At 49.7% G+C, this 8798-nt stretch overlaps 1 protein-coding gene across 1 annotated transcript in view; it reads right to left on the bottom strand.

Moving 5' to 3' along the window:
* Positions 1 to 935: 935 nt before the first annotated feature.
* The window catches only part of SDHB (succinate dehydrogenase complex iron sulfur subunit B), a gene marked incomplete in the record, with an annotated part of 14688 nt that continues 6825 nt past the window's right edge, over positions 936 to 8798 (bottom strand). The window contains 6 exon segments of the mRNA XM_077456351.1: positions 936 to 1255; positions 2792 to 2914; positions 3045 to 3146; positions 4106 to 4222; positions 4325 to 4461; positions 4918 to 5003. Of these exon segments, the coding sequence (XP_077312477.1) occupies positions 1178 to 1255; positions 2792 to 2914; positions 3045 to 3146; positions 4106 to 4222; positions 4325 to 4461; positions 4918 to 5003 (643 nt within the window).

Genomic DNA, 8798 nt, shown 5'->3' with positions numbered 1-8798 from the left:
CTGAGGAGGTGATCAGGATTTTATTTACATTAAACACTTATAACTTATTTACTGTTACTATTTTTTACTGAATGAAAATCAATTCATTCAGCGTGTATTGTGATCATCTGTCACTGGCCACAGCTAATCACATGGTACAGATTAGCTGGGATCGTGCACCACCCCCCCCCCCCCATCTGTAACATGTGATCATTGTGACCAATCACAGCAAGCAAAATAGTACACAATAGATAGGAGTCATCCATTGTGTACAGTGGTCATGTGATCTGCTGCAATTGGTCACAGCGATCACATAGTACCGGCAGAGCGGTGATCATCCACCCTGTCCTCAGGGCTCACTAACAGGCCAGGTTTTATGTATTACCTTGCAGAGATGCAGACTAGAATACGGCAATCATTGATCAGCAAATGATATCATCTGTAATGTATTTCAGTTATCTTGCAAACCTGGCCTGTTAGTGGGCCCTGAGGACAGGGTTGATGACCACTGCGGTAGAGTGATCTGTCATTGGCTGCGTCCGGTGGACACATCGGGTGACAGACCACGGCACAGCCCACGGGGCCCGAACAAGGTGTGCTCTGGGTAGGACATCCTGTCAAATGATGGCCGGGCAGGAAGCAGTTAATTATGGCCGTTATTTTTCTTGCTCACTCGGGGAGGTTGGATGCAGAAAGTGTGTATTTTATACTCTTTTATGGTAAGTGTAGCAGCACAGACAGATGGAGGACACACGTCAGTCTCAGTATTTTAGTTATCTGAGTGCTAAAGCAACTTTTATATTAAAAACAATAAAGCAAGCGAGCCGTGCTGGAACTTCCGGTTCCATCGAATGAATTCCTACACCAATCAGCTTCCAGCGGCAGGTCCGAGGCGCGCTCCGTCCTCGGAGGAGATAAAAAATCTATAAAAATAACAGCGATTGTCCAAAGACGTATTCAGGCAGTCTACACACAGACCGATCGCTTTAATCTCAGCATTGTAAAGAAGCGTACAATTCAATCAATTCAGCGGCTTCTCTACAGCCACGAAGCAGAAACACAAAATTAAAAAAAGGCATCAGGAAAGGCCCTGACCCGAGACGCGGTGGGCGGAGCTTGGCAGGGAGTTCTTAGTGGAGAAGGGACTGTTGTGCGTTCAATTCGTATGGGTCTGGAAGTCTTGGGGGGGGGGGGGATGTTATGCCACGGCGGCTTTTTCCTTATAGGTCGCCATCATCTTCTTAATTTCTGCGATCGCTTTGCCAGGGTTGAGACCCTGAAATAAATTTACAGGAAGAAGAAGATTAGTGAAACAATAAGAGACAGAACCCAAATTATTTCTCAACGGGCCGCAGATCATTAAATAGCGTTCAGAGGTTTTAGTCGAAGGGATCACAGAGGAAGAGTACAACATTTCGGGGCCACACAGGACTCTTTCGGTACAATGCCTGATAAAGGGGTCCCGAGTGGCCCCAAAATGTTGTACTCCTCCCCTGATCACTGACTAAAATCTTTGGAAGCAATTTGATGATCCAGAGCAGTGATCTACAAACCTTTGCTTGCATTTGTCCAGCCCTTTGCGGCACCATTCCTCCCACTGACACCAATAATGGGGTATAATTCTGGCTACTGACGCCAACGATGGGTGCACTATTCCTTCCACGGGTACCGACGATGGGGGGCACTGCTACTGACGCCAACGATGGGGGGCACTATTCCTCCCACCGACGCCAACGATGGGGGGGGGGGGGCACTATTCCTCCCACCGACGCCAACGATGGGGGGGGGGGCACTATTCCTCCCACCGACGCCAACGATGGGGGGGGGGGGCACTATTCCTCCCACCGACGCCAACGATGGGGGGGGGGCACTATTCCTCCCACCGACACCAACGATGGGGGGGGGGCACTATTCCTCCCACCGACGCCAACGATGGGGGGGGGGCACTATTCCTCCCACCGACGCCAACGATGGGGGGGGGGGCACTATTCCTTCCACCGACGCCAACGATGGGGGGGGGGCACTATTCCTCCCACCGACGCCAACGATGGGGGGGGGGGGCACTATTCCTCCCACCGACGCCAACGATGGGGGGGGGGGGCACTATTCCTCCCACCGACGCCAACGATGGGGGGGGGGCACTATTCCTCCCACCGAAGCCAACGATGGGGGGGGCACTATTCCTCCCACCGACACCAACGATGGGGGGGGGCACTATTCCTCCCACCGACGCCAACGATGGGGCATAATTCTGGCTACTGATCCCAATAATGGGGGCACTATTCCTTCCACAGGTTCCAATGATGGGGCACTACTCCTCCCACCAACACCAATGATGGGGCATAATTCTGGCTACTGATGCTAACAATGGGGGTACTATTCCTCCCACCAAGACAAAAGATGCACTGTTAACTCCCCATTGACACTAGGACAATTTCTACTCCCATTGGCCGCCACCCCCTCTTTAACACTGAAGGACAGTAGACTGGCCTTTTGTTTAGAAAGTTTGGAGACCCCGGATCCTGAGCGTGTACTGGCAAATATGTACACTGAATATTCATGAGGACATGTGACTATCACGTAATGTAAACGGTGCATGCGCCCCGATTTGAGGTTTGGGAAAGAGCCACTGAGAGTTACAGGACGAGCAGCTTTCCAACATCTAGGCTAGGCTTTAGTGTAGGCAAGTATACTCTTCTTTCCTTTACAGGCTTAGAATGGGGTAGCAGCAGGTTTGGGCTTAGCTCAGATTTGACTACTTCCACTTTAATCCCTCCCACCACATAACATGGCGGCACACTGGGGCAGTTACCTTGGGACACGTCCTGGTGCAGTTCATGATGGTGTGACAGCGGTACAGTGAGAAGGGATCCTGCAGTTGTGCTAAGCGTTCTTCTGTGAAGTCATCTCTGGAATCGATCATCCAGCGGTAAGCCTGCGGAGGGGAGAGATCTGGGGATTAAGCACTGGCCTCCCAGGAATAGACAACCCAAGATTCTTCTTGTATTTTTTTTTTTTTCATAAAATAAGGTTGAACATGGAGATTGCAGCCATTTTATTATTACCTGCATGAGAACAGCCGGCCCGAGGTACTTGTCCGCATTCCACCAGTAGCTGGGACAGCTGGTGCTGCAGCAAGCACACAGGATGCACTCATACAGTCCGTCCTAAAGAGACACACAGCCATAGGTCAGACAATAGTAATACTTATACTTCAGAACGTAGGATAGATCTTCATTGTCAGTCCAAGGCAGAGGCCACCAGGACAAAGAAAGAGGATGATTCTCACTAAACGGGGATACAGCCTGCAATAAAACCTGACATGTTCTACCCAGAGATAGGGAGGCAGACTACGTGGGCATGGGTACCAAGGTGAGCCACAATATCGTCATAAGCGGCACCCAAAAAACAGTCCCTTGGCATGTGTGGGGGGATTCTCTTGGTGGGGCCTTGCTCTGTACAAATAAAAGGGTCACTGCCATATGTTAGCAATTACAAAGCCTGGCCTGCCCCCCCCCCCCCCCCCCTCCACACCACCAGCGGCCCACCCACCTCCATGACATTTCATAGAGTCCCTTTGGGAGATGTTCAGGTGCAAGCCCCAGTACCAGCGTAGGTCTGCCTGAAGCGCCAGTCACCCCCTGGGTGAAGAAGCCCACCCGCCTACCTTCTTCCTAGTGAAACCACTAAATGCGGCAGGTATGAATTGGGACCGATTTGAGGTGTGCGAGGGCAGGAATTTGGGGTGATCTGAGGGGTGAAGGTGCAGGAATTGGGGGGGGGGGGGGGGGGTGATGGTGCAGGAATTGGGGGAGGGGGGGGGGGTCTGGAGGTATATAGCACACTATTGTTTAATGTTCACAGATTTGTGAACAGGTTGCTGACCCCAATTCCTTACAAAATCAAGGGAAAAATAAATGAATAAAATAAAAAAGTTGCCATTAGAGACATTGTAACCATTTGAGGAGAACCCTCTCATTCACAATAGAAGATATGTAAACCATTGGACAATCGTATCCAAATATAAATAAAACAGCCAGCATTATTGGGTCTTAGTGGAGTATGAAATTAGCGGGTCTGGCGGTTCCTCCTCATTGGAGTAGAGCGAGGAGGGCACGGAGCTCACCAGTTTGTCGCGGTCCTCCATGGACTGGTAGTATTGGGCCTTCCCCTGCTGGCTCTCATCCTTCTTCTTCAGGTAAGGCTCAATGGATTTATACTGAGCGTAGAAGTTGCTGAGATCCTGAAGAACAGAGAAGAAGTAGAAGATGACATAGGAGATGGCCCCATGTAGAGGAAGACACGGGCGGAGGAAGTGTCATCACCCCCTCACAGCGTTACTTACAGGCACCAGGTCCTTCACCACATACATGTGGGGGAGGGGGTAGATTTTGGAGACTTTGCTCAGGTTAGTGTCAATCTTTACAGTACAGGCCAGAGTGTTGCCTCCATTAATATTCATGGCGCAGGAGCCGCAGATACCTGGAACAGAGGTGACAGGAGGCCGGTTATCAATATAAAAAGGCCCGTGTTCTTGCCAACCAGACATACGAGGGTCATTTACTAAGGCTCTGCTCACACTATGGCATTCCGGATCCCAAATCGCAGCAAAAAAACACAGGGGATGCGCTTGCGATCCTTCTTACTTTCAATGGCACCCTGATCACTCAATGAATCGCGGGACGCCTGTCGCCCCAAAACAAGTTCCGGAAGGATTCCACCTGCGATCCGAAAACGCCAAGGTGTGAACATAGCCTAAAACTGGAGAGCGCAAAGTCTGGTGCAGTTCGGCACAGAAACCAATCAGCTTCCAGTTTTAAATTGTCAAAGCTTCATTGAACAAGCTGAAGTTGGAAGCCGATTGGCCGTCATACAGAGCAGCACCAGATTTCGAGTGCTCCAGTTTTAGTAAATTGTGATGAGCTGCGGGACACTTACCTTCCCTGCATGACCGGCGGAAGGTCAACGTGGGGTCCATCTCATTCTTTATCTTGATAAGGGCATCCAGGACCATAGGGCCACACCTGAGAGGAGCAAGGGACACAGTTAGCCTCAGAAGCACAATAATGAAACTATCTATACAGATCATTATAATATTTCCACAAATACATCACAACCCCACCCCACTCCTGTAATCAACCCAGTCTCTCTCAGGCTCCTCAGACAGGGGTCTCAGACTGGCGCCCCTCCAGCTTTTGCAAAACTACAAGTCCCATCATGCCTCTGCCTGTGGGAATCATGCTTGTAACTGTCAGCCTTGCGATGCCTCATGGGACTTGTAGTTTCTCAAACAGCTGGAGAGCTGCCAGTTTGAGACCCCCTAGAGCAGTGATGGTGAACCTTGGCACCCCAGATGTTTTGGGACTACATTTCCCATGATGCTCAACTACACTGCAGAGTGCGTGAGCATCATGGGAAATGTAGTTTCAAAACATCTGGGGTGCCAAGGTTCACCATCACTGCCCTAGAGGATACCTGTCAGGATAGAGGCATGGGAGCCGACCTTGGTGGGGGGGGGGGGTCATCATTCTGATCCTTCTTTATCTATTTAGTGAGTCCCTGGCCCTGGTATTGGCTTTCTACACACGTGTTACATTTTTCAGGTGACGAAGAGCCGCTGGGGAGGAGTGCAGTCTTCTTTTATTATCCCCTTCCCGCCGAGCGTACGCAGATGTGCGTACTCGGCTTCCGGGGGGTATACCAGGATGATGCCCGTATTTTTTCCAGCGGGCGATTGGCTATCCAGCCATAACAACCGAAACGGCTAAAAGCCGCTCGGCTGTTATGCCGGAGGGGAGGTCCCCCACCTCCCGCTGCTGTTACCGGTGCTCCCGCTCGATCGGGAGCACCGATGCCACATCCAATGCCTCCGGCTGCTGGGGAGGAACTGGAACGAAGCCGTAATCGGCTTCGTTCCAGTATCCTCATAGTAAACACGGAAGCGACGTCATGACGTCACTTCCCGGGTTACTCGGCTGCCAATGGCGCCGGTTTAAAAAAAAAAAATATATATATATATATATATATATATATATATATATATATATATATATATATATATATATATATACATACATATACAGTATCGCCATTTTCAGCGATCTGAATACATTGAAGTGTAAAGGAGGGGTGGGGGGTCTTTTAGACCTCCGATCCCTCCATAAAGAGGACCTGTCACCACCTATTACTGTCACAAGGGATGTTTACATTCCCTGTGACAGCAATAAAAGTGATCAAATTTTTTATTTTTTTAAACAATTTAGTCATATTAAAATGAATAAATAAAAATAAAAAAAATAATAATTTTAAAGCGCCCGCCCGTCCCCGCGAGCTCGTGAAGCAAAGAAAACTCATACGGAAGTCGCGCCCGCATATGTAAACGGTGTTCAAATTACACATGTGAGGTATCGCCACGATCGTCAGAGCGAGAGCAATAATTCTAGCACTAGACCTCCTCTGTAACGCTAACCTGTTAACCATAAAAAAAAAAAAAAAAAAAAAAAAAAAAAAAGCGTTGCCTATTGAGATTTTTAGGTACCGTACTTTGTCGTCAATCCACAAGTGCATGCGATTATAAAGTGTGACATGTTTGGTATCTATTTACTCGGCGTAACATTATCTTTCACATTACGCAAAAAAATTAGCTAATTTTACTGTTTCGTTTTTTTTTTTTTTTATTCGTGAAAGTGTCCCTTTTCCCAAAAAGTTGCGTTTAAACACCGCTGCGCAAATACCGTGTGACATAAAATATTGCACAATCGCCGTTTTATTAGTCTCTGCTAAAAAAAATATATTATATATATAATGTTTGGGGGTTCCAAGTAATTCCTAGCAAAAATATGGATTTTAACTTGTAAACACCAAATGCCAAAATAGGCTTAGTCATGAAAGGGTTAAACAACTGGGAGATCATGTGATCTCTGTAAAGACACGCCCACCTACTTAGCATTCATTTTGAAAGATTTCAGAACTTGAATTAGATCGGCCTATTCCAGTAAGATCCGCCTCCAAAGTACATGTATGCGCCCCTTTTGTACACAGAACCCCCCCCCCCCTGGAATTATTCCTCTTTATTCTCCTCACATTCACCGATCAGCCATAACATTACGACCACACTGACAGGTCAAATGAATAACGTTGGTTATCTCATTACAATGTCATCTGAAAGTAGGTGGGATATATTAGGCAGCAAGTGAACATTTGTCCCTGAAGCTGAGGTGTTGAAAAGAGTATAAGAAATAAAATGGGCAAGTGTAAGATTTGAGGGCCAAATTGTCACGTGTAGAGACCGGGGTCAGAGCGACTCCAAAACTGCAGCTATGTGGGATGTTCCCGGTCTGCAGGGGTCAGAACCGACCAAGAAAGGTCCAAGAAAGGAAAACCGGCCAACTGATGGGAGGTGGGGACTGAGGGAAGGAAGGATCACTGATGGGAGGTGGGGACTGAGGGAAAGGAAGGATCACTGATGGGAGGTGGGGACTGGAGGGAAAGGAAGGATCACTGATGGGAGGTGGGGACTGAGGAAAGGAAGGATCACTGATGGGAGGTGGGACTGAGGGAAAGGAAGGATCACTGATGGGAGGTGGGGACTGAGGGAAAGGAAGGATCACTGATGGGAGGTGGGGACTGAGGGAAAGGAAGGATCACTGATGGGAGGTGGGGACTGAGGGAAAAGGAAGGATCACTGATGGGAGGTGGGGACTGAGGGAAAGGAAGGATCACTGATGGGAGGTGGGGACTGAGGGAAAGGAAGGATCACTGATGGGGAGGGGGGGACTGAGGGAAAGGAAGGATCACTGATGGGAGGTGGGGACTGAGGGAAAGGAAGGATCACTGATGGGAGGTGGGGACTGAGGGAAAGGAAGGATCACTGATGGGGAGGTGGGGACTGAGGGAAGGAAGGATCACTGATGGGAGGTGGGGACTGAGGGAAGGAAGGATCACTGATGGGAGGTGGGGACTGAGGGAAAGGAAGGATCACTGATGGGAGGTGGGGACTGAGGGAAAGGAAGGATCACTGATGGGAGGTGGGGACTGAGGGAAAGGAAGGATCACTGATGGGAGGTGGGGACTGAGGGAAAGGAAGGATCACTGATGGGAGGTGGGGACTGAGGGAAAGGAAGGATCACTGATGGGAGGTGGGGACTGAGGGAAAGGAAGGATCACTGATGGGAGGTGGACTGAGGGAAAGGAAGGATCATGATGGGAGGTGGGACTGAGGAAGGAAGGATCACTGATGGGAGGTGGGGACTGAGGGAAGGAAGGATCACTGATGGGAGGTGGGGACTGAGGGAAGGAAGGATCACTGATGGGAGGTGGGGACTGAGGAAGGAAGGATCACTGATGGGAGGTGGGGACTGAGGGAAGGAGGATCACTGATGGGAGGTGGGGATGAGGGAAAGGAAGGATCACTGATGGGAGGTGGGTGGACTGAGGGAAAGGAAAGGATCACTGATGGGAGGTGGGGACTGAGGAAAGGAAGGATCACTGATGGAGAGGTGGGGACTGAGGAAAGGAAGGATCACTGATGGGAGGTGGGACTGAGGGAAAGGAAGGATCACTGATGGGAGGTGGGGACTGAGGGAAAGGAGATCACTGAAGGGAGGGGACTGAGGGAAGGAAGGATCACTGATGAGGACTGAGGGAAAGGAAAGGATCATGGATGGAGGTGGGGAGGGAAGGTTGGGCTGTGTAGTCCATCCAACAGAAGAGCTCCTTAAGCTGTGAGTTGGCTTGGATCTAATAGAAAGGTGTCAGAACAAAAAGAGCATCGCAGTTTTGTGGTGTATGGGGCTGGGTAGCCGCAACCCCGGTCAGGG

The sequence above is a fragment of the Lithobates pipiens genome, unplaced genomic scaffold (assembly GCF_037356315.1).
Source record: "Lithobates pipiens isolate NorthernLeopardFrog02 unplaced genomic scaffold, aLitPip1_a1.2 Scaffold_27, whole genome shotgun sequence".
Classification (NCBI taxonomy): Eukaryota; Metazoa; Chordata; class Amphibia; order Anura; family Ranidae; genus Lithobates; species Lithobates pipiens.
The sequence above is the reverse complement of the archived record's forward strand: the minus strand, read 5'-3'. Positions and strand labels throughout refer to the sequence as shown.